The sequence below is a fragment of the Rhododendron vialii genome, chromosome 2a, assembly GCF_030253575.1.
Source record: "Rhododendron vialii isolate Sample 1 chromosome 2a, ASM3025357v1".
NCBI lineage: Eukaryota > Viridiplantae > Streptophyta > Magnoliopsida > Ericales > Ericaceae > Rhododendron > Rhododendron vialii.
In genome coordinates, this window is record NC_080558.1 from 3,834,459 (window position 1) to 3,856,571 (window position 22,113).

The 22,113-nt window shown below is 39.7% G+C and overlaps 1 protein-coding gene across 6 annotated transcripts; it reads right to left on the minus strand.

Annotated features, from left to right (window-relative positions):
* Positions 1–5,255: 5,255 nt before the first annotated feature.
* Positions 5,256–16,991, minus strand: LOC131315355 (TNF receptor-associated factor homolog 1a-like). 6 transcript variants are annotated; one of them, XM_058344538.1, is made up of 13 exons: positions 16,847–16,991; positions 16,039–16,226; positions 15,214–15,325; positions 13,242–13,330; positions 13,090–13,158; positions 12,881–13,010; positions 12,383–12,541; positions 11,590–11,938; positions 10,969–11,081; positions 9,393–9,543; positions 7,950–8,422; positions 7,661–7,865; positions 5,256–6,703 (listed from the first exon to the last, which is right to left on the minus strand). In XM_058344538.1, exons 2-13 carry the CDS (start codon positions 16,202–16,204, stop codon positions 5,378–5,380), a joined length of 3,342 nt encoding a protein of 1,113 aa, XP_058200521.1. In that variant the 5' UTR covers positions 16,205–16,226; positions 16,847–16,991; the 3' UTR covers positions 5,256–5,377. The 6 variants fall into 6 exon arrangements, with proteins under 6 accessions (XP_058200521.1, XP_058200536.1, XP_058200512.1 ...); XM_058344553.1 differs by having other exon boundaries at positions 9,393–9,540; positions 16,834–16,991; XM_058344529.1 differs by having other exon boundaries at positions 16,834–16,991.
* Between the last annotated feature and the right edge of the window lie 5,122 nt (positions 16,992–22,113).

Consider the following 22,113-nt stretch of genomic DNA (forward strand, 5'->3'; position numbering starts at 1 on the left):
TCTGATCATTTTATCTTAAATGGTCATAATGAATTTTTTGTTCTAAGGCCTTTTAATGAGCACCCTAAGATAGCCTTGAAACTAAATAAAGAGTTTTTCGGATTAGAGAAAGGGGATAAGCAAGGATGATTTCATCCAAATTACTCCCCATTCCTCCCCTCTAAAGCCAGATTAAATTTGGGGAGGTCAAGGGGTGCCCAAAAATTATACCCGAGAATCCCTGAAATGAGTGAAAAGGAAGAAGGGGTGAAAACTAAGACCCCTCCAATTTTTGTTCCCAAACACCGGCTTAACAGTGAGCCCTACCCCATTTACCCCCTCTTATTTTTGCCCCCCTGTTTTCACTCCATCCAAACAGGCCTTTAACTAGAAATTTATTATACTTTAGTCCCTGAGACGGATGTTAATTTGTTGCCAAATCCTCCATATTTATTTATTGTTGGTAGTCGAGGACGAGCCATATCCTCCATATTTATTGTTTGAATTTTAACTTCCAAATGATGGTAGTTTTATGACATGTAGAGAAGAAATTGAAAACGTGGCTTGATGACCGTTGGATTTTTCTATGACAATCCTAGCCACAAAATTGACACTTTAAGACTGAAGGGGAGCCGAACGCGTAGCAGAAACTTGTGCCCTATATTTCTAGTCCAGTAAGCCAACCCAGGAGATAAAATTCCATAATCTGTGGGGGCCACATGACCCCTTGTGCTATATATTGGGTCCACTGCAACTCCAACACACTTGGCCACTTTAACCTTCGGAGTTGACAGCCTTCTTTCTTCTTTATCTTTCTTCTCGCCAACTAAGGTGAGGCGCTCTTAAAGTATACAACACAGAAAATAGAGTGAGAAGTAAGATGAACGTGCTTGCGACTATAGTTGCATCGCCAGCAACACACCACCACCTCTGCAGCTCTATATTGCCGCCGTAGGAGTAAGATGAATGTGCTCGCGACTCTAGCTGCATTGTCGCCGGCGATGCAGCTCTTCCGGCAACACACCACCACCTCCACTCCGCCGCCGCAGCTTCACCTTGCCGCCGTTGTTCCACCGAGGCTTCGCAAGTGCTCCACACCCAGCCGGTCTCTCTCTTTGTAATTCTTTTCGGATTACAGAAACATGGTTGTGGTTAGTCTCTCTCACTTTTCTCTATCTTTTTTTTTTGTTACAAATGATAGGCAGAGAGCTCTTACGGCTAAGGAGTAGAAGGGTAAACTTCAGTCCTAAGGAATGCTTTAAAGTCATTCCGGAGGAGACTCGACACGGTTGTCAGAGAACTTGGAAATGCAAGAGAAATCAAGAGGAGAGGCCTTCCGGGGAGACACGGCTCCCCGTCTTGGAAGGCGGAGAAGGAAGCCCGAGCAGAAAATGTGAAGAAAGAAGAAGCCAAGGTCCTTTCTTCACATTTTCTGCTCGGGCTTCCTTCTCCGCCTTCCAAGACGGGGAGCCGCGTCTCCCCGGAAGGCCTCCCCTCTTGATTTCTCTTGCATTTCCAAGTTCTTTGACTGTCTGTCGTGTTGAGTCTCCTCCGGAACAACTTCAAAGCCTTCCTTAGGAACTGAAGTTTACCCTTCTTCTCCTTACCCGTAAGAGCTCTCTGCCTATCCTCTGTAACAAAAAATAAAAGAAAAAAAAAATAGATAGAGAAAAGTGAGAAAGTGACCAACCACAACTAGGTTTCTGTAATCGGAAAAGAATTACGGAGAGAGAGACCGGTCGGGTGTGGAGCACTTGCGAAGCCGCGGTGGAGCTGCGGCGGCAGAGCAGAGGTGGTGGTGTGTTGCCGGAAGAGCTGCATTGCCAGCGACGATGCAACTAGAGTCGCGATGGTGTGTCACTGACAATGCAGCTACTCTCTCTCGTGTTGTATAATTTAAGAGCGCCTCGCCTTAGTCGGTGAGAAGAAAGATAGAAAAGAAAGAAGCTGTCAACTCCGAAGGCTAAAGTGGTCAAGTGTATTGGAGTTGTAGTGGCGGACCCAATATATAGCACAAGGGGTCACGTGCCCCCACAGATCATGGAATTTTATCCCCAGTGGTTGGCTTACTGGACTAGAAATATAGGGCACAAGGTTTTCGCTACGCGTTCGGCTCCCCTTCAGTCTTAAAGTGTCCATTTTGGTCCATGTTGTGGCTAGGATTGCCACAGAAAAATCCAACGGTCATCAAGCCACGTTTCCAATTTCTTCTCTACACGTCATAAAACTGCAATCATTTGGTAGTTAAAATTCAAACAATAAATATGGAGGATATGACTCGTCCTCAACTTCCCACCAGCACTAAATTCAAAACATTACTTTCTTTACCAATTACTTACCTCACAAACCAAAAGTCGAAAATAATCGAACATGTAAGAGAAATTGGGATAACTTGTCATACCGTCAACTAATTCCTTTGCCTTTTTTGCTTTGCCACCACCTCCAGAAAAATGTGCTCCTCCAGAATTATCTGCTACAGCAGAGGAGTACATTTTTCTGCTAGCAGAGGCTAGAACAGATCGAAACATTTTTCTGAAAAATGAGAAGGCAGAAAAAAGAGTGACAGTGAGCAACGAGCAGCTAGGAAGAAGACGCAAAAGGAGAGAGAGAGAGAGAGAGAGAGAGAGAGAGAGAGAGAGAGAGAGACCTTGTACGTCAATTAACTTGTTGCTGTCAATGAACTTGGGTCGAGATCTAAGGAGAGAGAGATTTGTTGCAATCAAGCCATATTTCACAAACGGATGTTAACAAAAAGTTTTGACAGTGGACTGCTAGTAGTGCAAACTGCAAAGGTTACCAATTTGAATGGCAAAGAGTAAAAGGTGAAAAAGTCAAATAAATTCACGATTTATTTCTTTTTAATATACGTAGAACTAGGTTGGGGTAAAAGATAATGTCTTCCCTCTGGTTTTTTTTTTTTTTTTTTGCTAAATTATGTATTAGGGCTCCCTCATTACTAGAGTGAAAGCATGTGAATAAAGAAAAATCCACAAACTTGAAGAGGAAAATATTAAGGAAAAAATAAGCACAAAGCAGAATTAAATGTGACTCCGTGAAAAAGTTCATCCTTGTAATTTTAGTCTACGGCTATACCTACAACCATGGAGAGACGCAATTATGTACCGGCATCCGATGTCTCTATATGTTACTACATAGAAAGTAGAAACACATCCTCACTGACCTTCGGCAATATGTGGCCGTTTATAACCCTAGCCACGGCCCTAAACCCTCACCGCCGTCCTCCCTCCGCACCTCAAGTTTTAAGAAACTAAGCATCATTGAACGGCTTTTTAATAAACTAAGCATCATCCCATTGAACGGCTTTTTGATAAACTAAGCACCATCCGATATTCAATTAAGCTGATTTTTCACGAGCTCACTCGATTTTTTTTATAACTTATTGAACGGCTCAAACCATCCTTCCGGAACCCGGAGTGGGCTCTACGTGCCGGGGTGTGCACTGTCCGCGCACACCCGTCGGTGGCCGTAGTGGGATTGAGTAATTAATTCGAGAAATTGCTCAACAGTGAAAACAATTCACCACTACAGAGAAGAAACCCATGTCATTGCACAAAGAAGAAACCCACGTCATTAATTGGAAAGCCCAAGTCGCAGATTTCTCTAAACAAAGAGATTACTGTTGAATATTGCTTCATTTTGGCAACAGCACTTTAACAGCTGACAAAAATCGATGACCGCAAGACGATATCGAAGTTGGACCATTCGACGGAACAAACTAAGACCATGGTCGAGCTTATCGAAACCCAATTTGTGTTTTTCGAACACCAATTTCTGTATTTGAGTTGGACCCATTTTTGCAGCAGAATCAGGAGCAAAAGGGTTTGTTGGAACTTGGGTGTGAAACAAAGCTACCAATGGGTTAAAGTTGAGGGAAAGGAAAAGAGTGGTACCTTTTCTTCGTTAAATAAAAGCCATTTTGATTCTATGGTTAGAGATCGAAGCAACAGGTGCCATTCCCAGTATCTTCCTCGTCGAAAGAGGGGAATAAAAGAGTACCGAGTAATAAACGAGTCCTGCTACATACACAGCAGATCTGTGCACAGATTGTGCACAGATTTTGTTGTGGGGCCCACCACGGGTCCCACACAAATCATCCGAGCCGTTCATTAAATGTAAAACATTTTTTCAAGGGTCCCCGTAAAAAATAAGCTCAATCCAATACCAATAGGTGTTTCATCCAACCATTTAACTTTTCATTCAGATTTTCGCATAATGAAAAGTTATATGGTTGGATCGAGCACCTATAGGTATTGGATTGAGCTTATTTTTTACGGGGACATTTGAAAAAATGTTTTACATTTAATGAACGGCTCGGATGATTTGTGTGGGACCCGTGGTGGGCTCCACAATAAAATCTGTGCACAGATCTGCTGTGTGTGTAGACTTTCTGCAATGAGTATTGGTGAGGAAAGGGAAAAGGTGGATTATTTCGGATTATTCTAACATCGGCATGAAGGGTGTAGAATAATTAGTAAAAAATGTATTGCTATTCGAAAAAGATGTATTAATATTCGGAAGAGTGCATTGATATCCTTAAGATATGCATTAAAATTATGTGTATATTATCATCTGCTAAGCAAAACCGTTTCATTTTTATCCCCTCAACTTTGTGCATTTTGTTTATTCATCCCTTAACTAGAAACATATTTTACTTTAGTCCCTGATTCAACAGATTTGTTGCAATCAAGCCAAATCACGGACGGATGTTAACTTGTTGCCAAATCATTACCAATACCAACCCACTCTCACTAAATGAAGGCCCTTTTTTGTTGCTATTATACTAGTTTCTTTCAATTACCAATTCATTCCGAAGAAAGAACCAGTGCTCAGTTCCAAACTCTCAAGACGGTGTTGGGCTTGGAACTCATCTACTCTCTTCATTTGGTACATCTTAAAAATTGGTGGAATCATAAATGTACTCAACCGTACTCTCTTCTTATTGCTCGTCTCTCACGCGTTACCTATTGGTTGAATTGGCCAATTTCTAGGAACCTTTCTAACAACCGCTCCTCGTCAACCCCAACCTGACCCGACCCAAACCCTTTAGCCGTAAAAATTCTCAATTACAGTGGATCCTACCGACACAATCACATCATTAAGCAGAGAATTCACCCTCTCAGTTGCAGCTTTGGCCCTTTCTCAGGCCATAAGTTTCACTTGTCAAAGTGACGGTAGAAGGTTATCCCAATGCACCCTAAAATGTGGTTCGACAAATCAAATAAAACTAGCAAGGTTTGGGCAAGGTGACAACTTCCTTTAAGCAAGCAAGAATCACTCTATACCAAATTCTTTTCCGAAACCAAATTAAGGGTAACAACCTCACTCCAAATCTAAAGAGAAATAATTCACTCAAATACTACCCTTATTACATTCGTTCTCAATGCCCATTCGAAGGCCGGAATACGGGATAACCGTTATCTCCGTGAGACAGATTCGAATAATCTGGAACATAATAGGGGTACCCACCAGGCCCATAACCGTCCGCATTGCTCATGCTAAGATATGACAGATCAGGACCACCCATTTGCCACTGATTCGGTTGTATCAACCCATCAATTTGCCCATTAACAAAAGGCCGTGGATTCGCTTGGGAAAATGATTCTCCAAGCGGGTCAAAGTGGCCGCCAAACGAGCCATAGCCACGTTGGAACCTATCTTCACGATAACTCCGCGTCCTTTCAAAACTGCTAGAGCTCGTTGTGGGACCCGTGTCGTTAGACATCCCAACATCCATAGGGAAAGAGAACTGACGGGTCAAATGTTGAGGATTGCTGAAACTTTGGTGAAAGCTTGTGTTTGCCCTAGTTGCCTTGGGAATTCCGTTTTCATCGTCAAGGAGGTCATTGATAATGTCAAGGTGAGGGAACTCATCGGTCATCGCAATGTGGTTCTGACGCCCTGACGTAGAGGGTGGAAAATCTGAAGCAAAGCGATCTCGAGATCTGCTGTTCACAGGGTTGTAGAAATCAAGGTTACGAGTGTCCCTTTGAGAGCACTCCCCCCACTGGGGACCATTATGCAAAACTTCACGATTCACCATTCCAAACGAAAGGGTAGGTTTTAATAAGTTTGGTTCCATCCATTCTGAGCTCTTTGGTACAAACAGCTGCGGTTGTGGATACGACTGTAACGTGTTTGCTACTCTGGAACTTGGAGAAGGAGGTTGAGTGAAGCCAGATGAAGTTGCAGTAGCAATAGAAGTAGCAGTACTACTAGTAGGACCGATTATAGCGCTCCGATATGACTGAGGACCAACATAACTACTGCGGGTTGAAGAAGTTGAAGGTTCAAGACCCAGCCGCCCAGCTGCACTCGCAGAACGCGATAACAGTGGGGTGGTTTGAACCGTGGAAACAACTGGGGTAGTTGGTTTAGGTCCTTGAACAATTGGAGCACTAAAGGGCCTAGATGTGGCAGACACCTGTTGTACAGGGGGCTTTTCTGTTGGTATTTGAGGACCAGTTTTATGCGCATCAGCTAAATTAATAGGTTTGTGGTTGTCTGAAGATGGCTTTTTAACCAAAACAGGATCAGTGCCACCAGCAGTCTTTGATTCCGACTTCATCTGAACAGCAGATTGTGGGTTTTTGAATGGGCTGATAGGAGAGGAAGGCAATCCTGTTGATTTCTGTCTGGGCGGTCGATCTGTATCAGCTTGACCTTTGACGATCAGTTCTCTTTGCAGATTCACGACTTCCTCTTCCTATTACACACAATAGCAAAGCATGTCAGCTAACATGAAAAACCAACCTAAGAACCACCAATTTCAAAAGAGAACGAAAACAAATGGACACAGAAATAAACTGAGATGATGAGGGGGGAAATGGAAGCAACTATCAGAATAAAGCCAATATACATCGAATGCCTATAATCAAGGATCAGAATTTTGTTCTGGTCTGTTGTTCGGTTAGCTAGGAAAAGTAAACGCTCTGAAAATGTAGCTGGATCATAAGGGAATCATTATGCCTTGTTCACTTCACTACTCTACTCAAAAAATATTTCTCAACTCAATCATTACTTTCATTTCTCTCTCTTACTTTTCTATCATTACTCTCATTTCTCACTCTATCTCTCTCCACTTTTTACCCCTCTCTCCAATCATTACTCTCATTTCTCTCCCCACTCATTATACAAAAACACTACTCAAATCACAAACCAAACAAAGCAAAGAACTTGGGAACGAATGAAAACGTCATCGTTAGATTTTTACGATAGGCGTAAAAAAACTCAATGCTTTGATATGGTTTACAGAATGTTGACATGTTTTGGGGCCATTCGATGAGAGTAGAAACATTGAGACCCCGTTCGTTTAAGGGTTTTGGATTTTGGATTCTAATTATTACCCTATTTTCCTCCAATCATTACTCTCATTTTTTCTCTCTATATCTCTCCAATCATTACCCATATTTTCAATCATTACTCTATTTCACCCTACACACATTACCTATAAATCCAAAATCCCACAACGAACGGGGTCTGAAATTTTGGGATTATACAAGTCTTTCAGTCCCCTAGGAAACAAAAATGTTCGGTCGTTTCCAGAAATTTTGTTCCTTGCCCATAATTAATGCAAGAATCATCATTTGATGAGATGTGCAGCTTACAAGTCTATAAGAAGGTAATTAATTTCTTGAACCAAAAATAACGATAGTACTACCACCTTCTTCACCACATGCTTCTCAAGCTCCCTTATTCGATCTTGCAAGGAGAGTACAGAAGTACCAGACTCAGGTTCAGCCTTCCGACTTCCAGATGCACCGTTAATCTGTGCCTCCTCTCTTGTCGTAGCTTCTGATGGCTGGCAGTGTGCTTTGCTCACCCAACCAGTAGAGTCGCCGGTAGCCCTGCCTCTTTGATTCCTTCCTCTACCAAAAAAATGTATGAAATCATGTGTAACATGAAATAAAAACCCAAGGGTTCCTTCAATCAAAGGTAGGGTACAAATTTACCTGCTGGGTGACTTCGGGGATTTTTGATTTGAGAATGAATTCCCTTTGTAAGGCCCATTCTGGGACACTGATGGAACTGAGTCTGTGGAACATGTCGATGAACTATCATCCATTGCAGAAGGGTTATTTCTTTCTATTGCTCCATTTAGCACAGTTGAAGGGACACTTAATCCACTGCTACTGGCTTCTGCAAGGGGATGAACTTCTGATGTGTCAGAACCCCAGTTAACATGACTAACATCTCTCTCATCTGAATCAGGCTGAGATATTTCAGGAGGACAATCTACAGAATCGGATGCATCAGAAACATCTTCCGGTGAATCAGACTTTTCAAGAACGGGTTCTGTTTCGATCACGATTTCTTCTCTTTCATCAGAAGGGCATTCCTGTTGGAGCTCGTCGTGGACTAAGACAAGAGGCTTGTCATCTCTTCCTTTATCCTTCCCCTTGCGATTATTTCGTTTTTGTTTGCCCTGACATGTGGAACAAACAATATGTAAATTGACTGCATTCAAAAAGGATCTTAAAACATGATTGTCTACTCAATCCTAGGTGGATGCATGGGAAAAAAAAAAAGGGAGAGGGAGGAGATATGCACAAGGACGGAAGAAGTTTCATGTGCATACACTACACAGCATGCCAAACATTTATTAGTGTCATTTGAAAACAAAAGACCTAATCAAACAGTCAACAAATAAGGGGCACAATGACGACAAAGAACGAAGAGGACAATCCAATTATCCATTGCCGACTGACCAACGACTTCACATTCATCAGAGATTGAGTCATGAACATCAAGTACTTTTTGAACATGGTTATGCTGCACAAAATATCCCAACAGGATTAAAAAAGTTCAACAATTCCAGCACTTCTTTAACGCCCACCCCACACCACACACACACACACAAAAAAAAAAAAGAGGAGAAGAAAAATAACACAACTATTCATGGATAGTCACCAAATTCATTTAAACCCAAAGAGCTCGATTGACAGTCCGTAACAGCCTAATCCCAAGTTCATCCACTCTCCCTAGGCCAACATATCCATATACAGCCTAAAATATGGTACTTGGAAACTGCTCAGCCAGGAGTCAACCAGTTTAAAAAGTCACATTATAACTTCTCCAAGCCTATCACTATCAAAGGATCTTGAGAAGCAACACAATGGAAGGGAACTCAAAAATACACAATGATACATCTCATCATCAACAAGTTGCTGCCTTTCTTGAACATGCTCAATAGACAATCCAGGTTGATGAGCAAGGAAGTACGACAACACTGCTTCAACATAGGCAAATACATGCATGTTTGCTAAAAACCATAGATGCCTTATCAATTTAGCACCCAGTTACTTCAAACCCAGCCAAAACATACAAAGCCAGTTCTCTAAGACTTGAAATTTGTCAGTTCCCACGAGTATGTAACTGATGTGCAGCAGTCAAACCTGCTTTTTCTTTGACTTCTTTTCTTTTTCAGCCACTCCACGTTTTGCTTTGTGCTCAGTTTCAACCATCCATGCTGCCTCTTCTTCACGAATGAGCTCCTCTTGCCTTTTCAATGCAACAGCCTCCTGGTAAGCAACTTCGATTTTACTGCTGAAACAAGATACCAAAATTGTACTAGACATGAGTACACATGAATCACAAACCAAAACAACAGGCGATATCAATTCCCCAATTAAAAGACTGTAACCGCAATGGTAACATATGTACTGCAAAGAATAAACGGTTCCCCAATTCAAAAATTCCCACAAAAAAATTCCACAGCAAATCTGCAGAAAAAATGTACTGTAAATTATCATTACAACAAAAAATCCTTAAATTATCATAAAAAATGTACTGCTAATTAACAGCTGTGCGTCCAACTCAGACTTATCTCAGTAAATTCACATTCAGAAGAAATAGTGTCCACGGCTCTTCTGCTAAACATAAGAACGAGCAATATAAGTGTGAAGAAACTGGAAGGCAGCAAATCAATACAAGCAAGGACATGGGTTTCGTACTCAGTTATCATGTAACACGAACAAGGTTGGTCTTACTATGGAGAGGATCGGAATTGTTGTCTTAAATTTCCAGTTTGCTTTCTGTTTTGAGATATTTGAAACTTTTTCAAAAAATGAAGGTAACAAGAATAAAAGTAACATTATTGCAATGATTGGCATGAATCTGAGGGTACCCCATTGAACATCTTCCAACGAAACGCTTGAGGTTACATTTAGCCCCTAGGGGCTAGGGCAAGTCTTTTCAGTCACCTGTACAATAGAAGAATTTTAAGGGGTTGACAATAGCTTTGCTTTCTCGAGGAGATGGGTGTACCCTAGTGCAATCAGTCCCGTATAGCAGCCCAATCCATTACTTGTCGGTGTTTAACTTTCTTACCGGGGTATCAATAATTGGGAGCATAATGCCTCGTGCAAATAAGGGGAACTTCACTCGGGGAACATTGTAGCTATGGTTATGCCCGTTGAGTTGCATTCCAATTATTAAAAGCAAGTATGGGATTCAAGCTAAGGGATGGATCCTGTTGTGGTTATCCAGGCTAACATCTATCTTGACAGTATCACTTAGGATGGATCTGAGGCAGTTTGAGCGAAGGCAAAAGGATGGAGAACTGCAGAAGACGGTAAGGAAGTGGAGACAGGAGTTGAGGTAGCATTGGAGGCGAAGACTTCGTGTTTCTTATCCTTAAAAGACGGGAGAAGAGTTTGAGAGAAAGAGATCTTGTGTTTTTTCCTTTCCATTGAAAAAACAAAGATCACTTCATTTTGAACTTCAAAAAATTGGAGGTTTGCTTGTCATTTGTAGCTTGAGGTTTTGTTTTTCTTCTGTTTGCTTACTTGTGTTATTCTCTTTGGTGGGTGTTTGGTGGACTTCTTGACCTCCGGTCGCCTTGTACTCTACTTCGCCTTGTACTCTACTTCTTGTCAATAAGACTTCTTTTGTTGCTGATCAAAGCAAATATATACCAAGAGCAATGAGGAAGTAAGTTTTTGGCAGCACATATGATAAATGAAGGGTTACCTAAATATATGGGATAGGACAAAAATTTCGATGGTCCTTCGGCCTAGTTCAGTAAGACGCCTTTCATCACGCTCAATGGAATCCTTGTTGAAGTCATCTCCAGAACCCCCATCCTACAAGTAAGAATTGTGGAACCAGTGAATGAGTAATAAACCAGGGATCATCAATCTATAACTAAAAATCTGTTTGAGCAACAACAATATATTGGCACATAAATGAAAGCATTAAGCTTCACATTCAAGTGAATGTTGAATCGTGTTTCCAAGATGCGGTTAAAGTAACAAAAAATACATCAAACTGTTAGTACACATGTTCTAAGGATTTACATCCAGTTGCAGCAGATAAAATCAATCAAGAACCAACCATATGGAGGAAAAAGAGAGAACAAAAACGAACTAAAACACATGCACAAGGTTATAGCATCATACTATATCCACCAGTTGCAAACACGTCTGCTACCGTTCCATCATAACAGAGGCCTTACCCATAGTCCATAATTATAAATCTAACAAGCAGGTAGCATTCCAGACAGATTTTAGTCAACGGAACATTTTTATTCTCGCAAAACCAAAAATAACCAAGAAACAAAACATACGACTCCGTAAGTTTCACAAAGCTCACCTTCATACGGTTCTGAGGACCTTTATCATCCTTTGGAGGCAAGGGTTCAAGGGTAGCCCTTTCAAGTATTGGTAATACATCATCCAACAAAACAAACATATCTTTCTCTATCCGAACGACAGGACCTGGCAATTCTTCTGCATCCAGTAATTTTCCCCTACCTTTCTTGCTCTTGGTCAGACCTTCAAGAGCCTTTAGTCCACTGTACAAGGAATCCATTACCAAAGTAGATGTGACTTCCTTTTCTATAAAGAATTGCTTTACGACAACTCTCAAAATCACATCTGTTCTCTCCCGGGACATACGGCGCCGAGCAGTTTGGTCAATCTCCCGCCAGAAAGCACAAAAGCTACATTCCTCACAAGTAAAAAGTTGTCTGTTATTCAGCAATTAACAACACAGACTTATATTGGAATAGAACCAAATCTCACATGCTAAATAATAAAGCATATCCAACAGAAAATTAACAGTGGTATGACAAAGGAATACAGAAAATATAGGAAAGAAAGAAAAAGCAGGAGAAGGAGAAAAAGATAAACTACAAAGCTTGTCACAAACAAGCAGCAAAATTATCTAAGGTCTTGTTGGCTTGAAGTTGAAACTATAAGATAGCCAAGTTCTCACTCAAGCAGCTTAAAGGTCTGAAAACAAAAAAGCTACAGTTCTGTGGTCATTAACCCAGAACAACAAAAATAGAGACGAATGTCAAAATCCACAGCTGTAAAGCCAAAAAGAAATACCCTGCACATGCCAGAATATATCAAATCACAATAACAAATACAAACACCTCTACCTTGACCATCTAGCTTTATCTTCTATCAATTTCCCAAGCTTGCTTCTTCTCTCTTCCACAAAACGGCGACAAATTTGCTCTACATTTGTCAAATATACCCGAACAAGCTCTCTCCTATACTGACAATCAAGGCAGCGAAAGGGACGGTCTGCTCTCTCCCTACATACCAAAAGCATATCTTGGAATCAGTAATTACCAGGATCAGTAACGACTTAACATACTTCTAAACTACAAGGAATATTAGTCTCTCAACGTAGAGTAATCTAAATTAAAAATTAGTGATGACAATTTTTCGGATCTATCTATATAAAAACCTCCCGAGGGACCACTACTGATAAACCTTGGAAAGGGGAAACTTAGGTGGGAGAACAACATTTATTGCATTCTCAGCAATACAAATGTTTTCCTAAGCCCAGGTTAAAAGAGGACTACCATCTAACATGAAATTTCATTGGGGCAAAATTTCCTAAGATGATTAAGATGTAGATCAGAAAAGACCTGATAACTTGGACTTGAGCTTTTATAATGAGAGTATCAGCGTCAATAAAACCATCTAACACTTTAGATAGCTCCATAAATTTTTTCCACCCCCAATCATGCTCTTTCTTCCAGAATCGGTGCAACGTATCTGCAAAATTGAATTATAGTAATCATAACCAGAAACTCTATTACAACGAAAATGGCCAATATGTAAATATATAACCAACCAGAATACTTGGATTTCTTTGGATCTTTATTCACCACCGCTATCGTGAACTGTGCAAAATGACTCCACCCTGTTTTAACCAAACAGAGAAAATGAGATCGGCCTGAAAATTGATCTCAAGGAAAAATCACGACTTATTATCTACTAGCATACCTGGGAGAAGCTTGTCGTGATTAGCCACACATAGAAACAAAGAGAGATGATTGCACACATCACAACCTTGAGGGTAAATCAAAATGTACCTGGCGCAAAAGGAAGAAGCTTAAATTAGAACAGACTCAACAGAGATACAGCAGCAGTTTTTCCCAACATTAAAATCAATGATACAATAACCATCAGCATGCCGAGCAATCATTTGATACCTGCGAGGCACCAACCCACAGCATGGTGTTATTCGCATACCAACATGAGCATTAGTCATGAGATGTTGGAGCCGACCTTACCCCTTGCTCAACTGAGTGGGAGACAAAGTTGGCCCCATCCATTTCCTTTCAGTGCCTTTGGATGGTGGAAATGGTGAGGAAAAGTGAGAGAAAACAAAGGAAAATCCTATCAATTGTTTGGATGAATAAGAGAGGTGAGAAATGAAGAAAATGGTGGATTTTCATTGATCCGCTTTTGTTAATCATCAAACCCCACATTTGGCAAGAAACCCCAATCCTTTCTTGTCTCACCATCCAAAGAGGCTCGTTGTGGGCCTTATCGGTCGAGAGCACCAAGTGCACATGCCACGATAGTTGATGGTTGCCCATGAATACTGAATAATTTTCCATGGATGCGCACATAACAAGGATAAGGGCACAGTTCTTTGTGCCGCACCGATAACTGATAACAATCTTATAAAAAGGCAGTGTTACTGTGTTACTATCAATTGGTGTTTTCCTTGCGAGTGTGACAAGGAGACAACTAATTAGCTCCTCGTCCACTGCAAGGTAGCTTAAGGTTTGTGAAATTTCGTGGCTGACCAGCTTTCAGATACAACGGGCTTTTCAACAGAATGTGGAAAGTGTTATGTAAGGAAGAATGGAGACGAGTTGGGAAGCGAAGAAGGAAGGATCGACATTTTTTTCCTGATAAATCCAGAAAGACCAATTCCATTGTCCACCACAAGCAGCCAACTAAACCTGGTGCAAGCCCAATAAGGATTTGCGGAACACAAGAACTCATAGCACGCGTGTGAAAGGTGAACCCTTGGGGTTAGAACGAACAGCTGGTTGTTAGAACCTTTATATAGGTGTGGTTGCTTTGAAGAGAATCCAACAACAGGACACTTGAATCATCAATGTACCCAGACCCAGTTCATAGGCTCAAGAGCTCCTTTTCATTTATTTTGTATAGCTGGGATTCAGGATCATAGTTGCCTGACTTTAACTTGGCTCCTCAAGTTGTGTACTCGGGTTTCATCCCCTTAGGATGGTCATGTAATATTAAAGGACTCATGGAAAAAAAGAAGTATTGCACACGATGAGAGAAAGCTTTAACTGTTAAATAAACTGAGTTTTTTGAGACATGATTGAACAAGTAGGCCGATTTTCAATTTCCAGAGTATTTCAAAAGCTATTAAAATCTACCAGCCAAACTATAAGTCCAAAAAAGGTGATGTAGCTGTAAAAAAAATTCCAACCTACTTTCGGTTGAACCATGCCTGTTCAGAAATTAGAACTAACAAAAGCACAATTTCAACTCCAGCGATGGTATATCCTTTTCAACCAGAACTACTGATTAGAAAAACACATGAGCAACTATCCCAGCCATTCACATGAGCATGTCTTAAGCTAAACTATGACTATCCCAGAGACTCAAGATCTTTAACCTGATCAAAAACACATAGGCACATGCATACTTGCATACAGCGTGTATGAAGATATCAATCTGCACCAGAAGTATAAACGGGGTCTCCGTATGTATACAATAACATCTATGACTTAGCTGCTTTTCTGAATAAAAATATACCACCTAAAGAAGGTGCAGCTGACACACCTAACATTGCGTTACAAGAACAAGTTCCACAATAAGAACCATGATAACAGTGACCATTGAATAACCAAAGAAACTAATATCAATATCAATCTATTACAAAACAAGACGCCAAATATGAGGAAAGAAAAGTGCATAGTCCACGCACCATTTGTAGCCACCGACCTCAAATGCACTGCTACGCAGTTCTCTCTTGTTAATCTGTGAAAATTTATCAACTTTCCATGTGTACTTTCCATACAACTCAGAAGGCTTTGGTCCTGCAGAAAAATACAACAGTTAAAATTAAATTCAACCACACAACCTATATGAATTTGACACAGCAGCTATGACTGATGAAGATTGATTGCACATGCTGAAAATTGCTTTCCAGTTTGACATAGCAGATATCATGTTGTTCCTCAGTTGCAGAACAACATAGAAACAAAATAAATAATCCTGTGGATGGCACTTGGAGTGATATATGGATACGACATACACAGACACAAGTACCCTAATAATTTGGTTTATGAAGGTCCAATGCTTGGAGATGCGCCTGCCCCGGCCGAAGTTCATATAACATAGAGGGTAAGAACGACAGGGATGACAACAGATTCGCCAATATGAACTGAAACCACGTTAATCCAAAAGTTGGACTAGGATAGCCTCCCATGATTCCCATTCCCAATCAAAGGCAACGATTCCATACTACCACCGTCTCTTAAGAACCTTCTTCTTCATGGACATTATTTGTTAAACTTTCTCCAGCAATGAGTACATTTGCCACCAAAAATGAGGAAATTTTGCAGAACTACAAGGCTAACGAACATGGTGGGATCATTTCTAGGTAGCATTCCAAGAAATGCAAATTTTCATGTAAAATATGGGCTCATAAAATAACCATACAGTCCCAGAAAAATCTACTCAAAAGTCACAACAGACTATGTGGCTGTTGACGCAGATACTGAAAGATCGAAAGAGATAGACAGCCTACCACAGTCATCATCATCGTCAGTGTCCCAGTAAGGAGGAGAGGTTGACGGGGTTCCATTTTCCACCTGCTCGGAAGACCGCCATTCCACCAATGCTTCCCCATATTGGCATCGCTGCCCATTCGAAGTCCCTCCAACAGAAGACTCCTCTGTCGCAATCCCGGCCATTTCCACACCACTCCTGCTTCACCTGCTAGTAAGGAAGTGCACTCATTATAGATATATCTATGAATACATAAATATAGCATTAGATATACACCACGGCTCAAATAGCTAAACTAGCTCAAAGAGCTTGGCAGAAAAGCCAACCAAAACAACTTCCTTCCTAAAAAAAAAACCCAGCGTATAAACCATGACTCCATTAAAAATACGACCTTTATCAAAACAACTGAAAGGTCTCCCAAGTCCACGCATTTCCCATATCCAATTCACTACGTTATCAACTTTAGTCAGACCAATGCATCCATTAATTACTCGAACCCAGCTGTTAAAATCAAAAAAGCAAGAAAACCCAAATCCAAGAAACAAACAATATCGATAAACCCTAACCTAACATTTCTTGAATACCCAGATAATTAGCCTCCAAAATGAATTAAAAATGACAGACAGACAAACCCAACAAATCCACCGCCAAGAAATCAATTTGCATCAAGCGAAAACGATCACCCGTATAAGACCCAACAAAAAGCACATTAAAATTAAACCCTAATAGCCCAAACAAAGGAATACTAAAAGAACCATTCAAGAATTTTTGGAGCCACCGACGATAAGTGTATAGATCCAATCAGAATACAAACCCGAAAACTGCACCTAAAGCTTTGCTTGTTATTGGCGATTAGGAGCTCTTCTTGATGTCTAGAGAGAGAGGGAGATTTGAGGTCGAAGGAGAAGCAGAAGAGAGGCGGAAATAAACGAATTGTATTTATTCTTTTGTTTTTATGTGTGGATTATTATGTGAAATTATTATGGCGTTTTATTATTTGGAATCTGCTTCTCTGCAGTCCGGAACGAACAGGATTGCACGGAGCAATTTTCCCGTGCCCGCATACCACCTTGACAATCCAACCCATTCATATTATAGCACTGATCAAAAAGTTTGGTCCCGTAAAAATTCAAGTCGATCGAATACCTGCATCCACTTGCTCAGAACACTTTAATTTGATAGAAACTGTTGGCTTATCTGCTTTTCTTCCTCTTAATATAAGTGTTCAGATGAACTAGTTACATGGATTCCATCAACTTCAATATTTACTTGAGCTTACTGTCTAAACAAGTCTTGCAAAATGAACCGCTTGGATAATCAAAAAGATATCTCGATTGTATGTAAACTGCTTTGTGCAATCTCGAACAATTCAGATAAGCTAATTCTTTATTTTGAATCTTTGATGCACACTGACCAGGATCCTTTTGTCGAAAATTCTCGTGCCTCTTTGTCAAAGGGTTTTTCGGCCGTTGAATTTAAAACATAAAAAAGGAATCACAATTCAACGGTCGAAAAACTTCTCAACACAAAGAAACAGAGATTTTCGGAACTGAGGAGATCGCTCCAAGGATCACGGTATGGGATTTTTTTCCCTCCCCTCTCCCAAGCAGAATACCTCTGAAATAAAAAAGTACAGTAAAATAAAATTTTAAAAGCTTAAAATATAACAGGAAACTATAAAAACAGCAAAGGGTTGTACATATAAAGTAGGGTATTGATGCAAAGGATACGTTTTCTTATGTAATTGGGCGGTGGCGATATGGTGGTGCGGCTGCATTACAGAGGGGATGAATGATTTTTCAATTCGTCGTTAATAAGTTGATTCGCTACACATGTTGTGGACCCTACATTTTTGGTGATTAGGTCTTTTTTTAAATAATTTTTACACTCTTTTTTATTATAGCACTCCTTTTCTTGTCTTCTAGTGAGAAAAATACGCACAAAAGCTTACGAAAAGACAAAAAATGGAGTGACATTATCAAAAAACTGGGCGGTTCTAGAGACACCTATAAAAACATCTAAAAAACACCTCAAATCTCAATCTCATAATTTTCAATTAAATTTTTATGATTCAAACCGTTCAATGTGTGTAGTATATGATTTTAAGTGTGCCTGTGAGAAATTAGTAAAAAATATGACCGGAAAATGCTTATTTTGAGCAATTTCTAATTGAAGCGTTAAAATAAAAATTGCTTAGATCAAGCCTTTTCCAATCTTTTTTTTTTCTGATTTTTTATGTGTATCTTTAAAATCACGTTTTGATCACGTTGAGCGACTCAGATCATTAAAATTTAATCGAAAATTATGAGATATATTTTTAGATATTTTTATAGTTGTTCCCGGAACCGCCCCAATTAAAAAATGGAGTGTAAAAATCATTTTTCTTTTTTTGGGGTAAATAAGTAATTAAGGTTTTCTTTTACAATATTGTATAGGGGGTTAGAGGGTAATTAGGTCATGTTCTGCTCAGGGAAATAAGTATTTATTTAAAAAATAAATATTTATTTTTTAAATTAAAAGTAATGTATTGTGAGATAACTAGCGAATTCTCATGGCTAAAGGTATGTTGACATGTAACATAGTCTCGGCTTAAATAAATTATTCGTTTTACTCAACCGCTCTACGCGATTGTTGTAATCACCATAGAGCGTCAATTACCATTTTGATTATAAAAAATAATATTTACGTAGATATGCATTACCTAAGAAGTGAGGGCAAAGATGCATGAATTTATTACTTCGTAAAACAATATTCTATGTATCTTTTGCAAAAAAAAAAAAAGAAATCCAATGACTTCAAAGTTAACATGAAGTGATTTAACGATTGTAGAGGTTGCTCTCATTTATATGTCTAGATATTTTTAACAATTTAAATAACATGTCTTGTAAAGCGATAAATAAGTACTTAAAATATAAGAACTTTAGCAAAGCAGGTGTTTTCTCTTCTTCTTCCCCTCCTTCCCCCTTGAGTTTATACCCAACTTTAGGCGGCGGGAGCGGAAGAATCAATCACTACCTTCAGATTTGGTTTTTCCTTCCCCTTTTCTACATAAATCGCTTGTCGTTCGTCACCGCTTCGCTCGCCGCCGGTGGGTTCTTGAGTCGTCAGCTTTAGAGCTTCGATCGGTAAGGTGTTAGACAAGAAAAGGTGTAACAACTCGGACCCTCAAGCACCATGATATTAAAAAGACCACAATCTGTCTTTTATTCCAAAAACTATATAATTTACAACTATCGATCTCTAAAGTAAATTAACAACAACTCACTCTCGCAGCAACTCAGACAAACCTGCACCACCGACACCTGACCCGCTAACCAACCTACAAGCAGGAGTCCAAAAGATCCAGAAGTGGTGAGACATAATAACGTGTATAGTATCAACACCAAATAAACTACACAACATCAACCACCACGTATAACACCAACCACTAATATAATACATTCCACATAAATTGAACCACATATTCGGTCCTACTCAATATATGACAGGTGACGTACCACCTCACTAGCCTCACCACAGCCTATTGGCCAACTTATCTTTTGGCATAGCTTATTAGCCTAATCACCCCATCATATACCAAACGGTTCAATGATATATAATCACCGCACATAACACAACCAACAAGATCTCATCATTAATATTGTATAAAAAATATGTATCTCACATTCACCCTCAAATTGCCTTGCCAGACCTCACAAGAACAGGACCTTATAGCTATGCTCCTCACGGCTCCTCTCTCCAAAACTCTTTTTATTTATTTTTTGTTCTATTTCTCGTTTAACTTGGCTGATCTATATACACTCAATAGACTAAGTGTGTAGGCATATGACTCATATTACTAGAACTTGACACATGCTTCATAAAGATAACTGATCAATACATTTTACACATGTCCACCTCCTACCACTCTGTCCTATTATCAAGTCTATATTTACCTTAGAAATCTAAAGTATAAACTCATTCTCCACATGCACACATGCACGTGTATCACCTCATCATCAAGAATAGAGTGTTTTGTCCATTTAGCAAGTAATTAATCTATCAAATAGGAGTATGACATTTTCTGAAAATATTGAAAAAATGCATGGTAGAGTGTTACAATATCCCCTCCTTTGGAAATTTTGTCCCTAAAATTTGTCTACTAAAAATATGATTTTGTCACGCTCTCAATTTTTAACATAATTAAATAATAATTTTCAAGTAAAGAGTTTCGTTTATTATAGATATATTACCCCAAAGAAGTTCCCACATGTTCAGATTACAAAATAAGTCCCCCAGATTAAGGTTTTATAACTTAGGCACTCCGGCCCTAAATAAAACTTAAGTATTTGTACGAATTAACCTTTAAGTCGCAAACAGTTTAGTCAAAAGGAAACTCATCTTTACCAAAAGAAAGTCCATTACAAAAGATGATTAAGTAACTACATGAGGTTGGCTTTCAAAAGTCGTTTACTTCAAGCACTCAACATATGCAATCTACCGTCCAGCGTTTAAACCTGAAAAGAAAGATTAGGTTAAGCTACACTAGCCCAATAGGAAAATCTTTATCGATTCCATATGTAAACATGATGAAATGTGCAGGTGAAATGAAGATAAGAAGTACGGCTCAATCGATAGATAACAATTGATTTAAGGGCATTCCAACGCTCAATATGATCATCCTAACGCATGCCTATAGCTCAATGTACCACCAAGTTCACACAATGTTAAATAACTCAAGTAACCTCGACACGACTCGCCATCGCCAATCACTTCCATCGGTATTTTCACCCTTTGCGTTACCGTATAATACCACGAGGATTACCGTGTTACCACCCTTTACGTCACAGTGATCCCTAACAACTCGAGTCACCGTATTATCACCCCTTTGCGTTACAGAACTGCTTAAGTCTTCGTATTACCACCCATTGCGTTACGAGACTTCCTAAATCAACTCCCGATACAAACAACTATTTCCTTACTCGATATACAAGTTATGACCTTTCCAAAACCACAATCAAACATGAAATATGTTACGACATGCCGACTATATCACATATATTCCACAAACTTTCATAATTAATCCATCAATTGCAAATTGCATCTCATTGACATTTTAATCAAGTAAACTATCATTTAATCCTTACTAACAGAGGGCCAACAGGTCAAGAATAACATTCACTAATCATAGGAAGTCATAACGATAGAACGAGAATCTTAGGAGTAGCCGACGGATGTTGGTAGACCTACACACACCCACTCTAATAGTCATAACTTTTTGTGTGCTCAGAGTCTTAAGGTGATTTTGGCGGCAATGAAAAGCTAACTTCAAGACCTTCGAATTGGTGTAAAGTTTGCATGAATCGAACCTCGATTGAGGAAGTTATGGCCGTTTGAAGTTGGAATGAAGCCCAAAAGACGAGCAGAATTTCCAGAGAGGGAAGAGGTATCGATACCCATTGTTTGGGTATCGATACTTGGTTGTAGATTTCCAAAAAAGGAAGGGGTATTAATACCCCTTATTTGGATATCGATACCACACAATTCTGAGACGATTTTCTGCAATTTTGACAGACTTTCAAAGCACCAAAGGGGGACAATCAAAACACAATCCATACACCAAATCAACATATATACACATAGAAGAAGTAAAGAAGTCCCTACCTCGAGAAGATAACGAAGACCTCCGAGATTAGAACAAGCCTTAGCTTTCTTGAGCTTCAAATCTTCGATTCAAGCTTAGAGACACGATCGGAAGGCCGGAGGGAGGTTGATTCTTGAAGGTTTTGCAAGATTGAGTGAGGTTTTGAATGGGAGGAGGAGAGAGAGATCGGCTGGAGAGAGAAGGAGAGAACAGATGAGAGAGATAGGGAGGTGGAAAATGATCCCATACACCATATATACACACCTTATATACCCTCATATCCTGAAACCACACATTCACTACCTCGTGTTTTTGATTCTTTTACTTCGGTCCTCAATCTAATTATCCACTAACAAACCATACTTTCCAAATAAGCCCTTTAACAAACATTTTAACAATTAAGAAAATACGGATCTCTACAGATTTTCATGCTTCTGCTATGCACTCTAATCACCCACTCGATCTCATATA

Coding starts and splice junctions, on each gene's coding strand:
- LOC131315355 (XM_058344538.1), bottom strand. CDS start 16,204: ATGGCCGGGATTGCGACAGAGGAGTCTTCTGTTGGAGGGACTTCGAAT. Junction 11,939..12,382: donor GATAAAGCTAGATGGTCAAG/GTAGAGGTGTTT, acceptor TGAGGAATGTAG/CTTTTGTGCTTTCTGGCGGG. Junction 7,866..7,949: donor TCCCCGAAGTCACCCAGCAG/GTAAATTTGTAC, acceptor TTTTTTTGGTAG/AGGAAGGAATCAAAGAGGCA.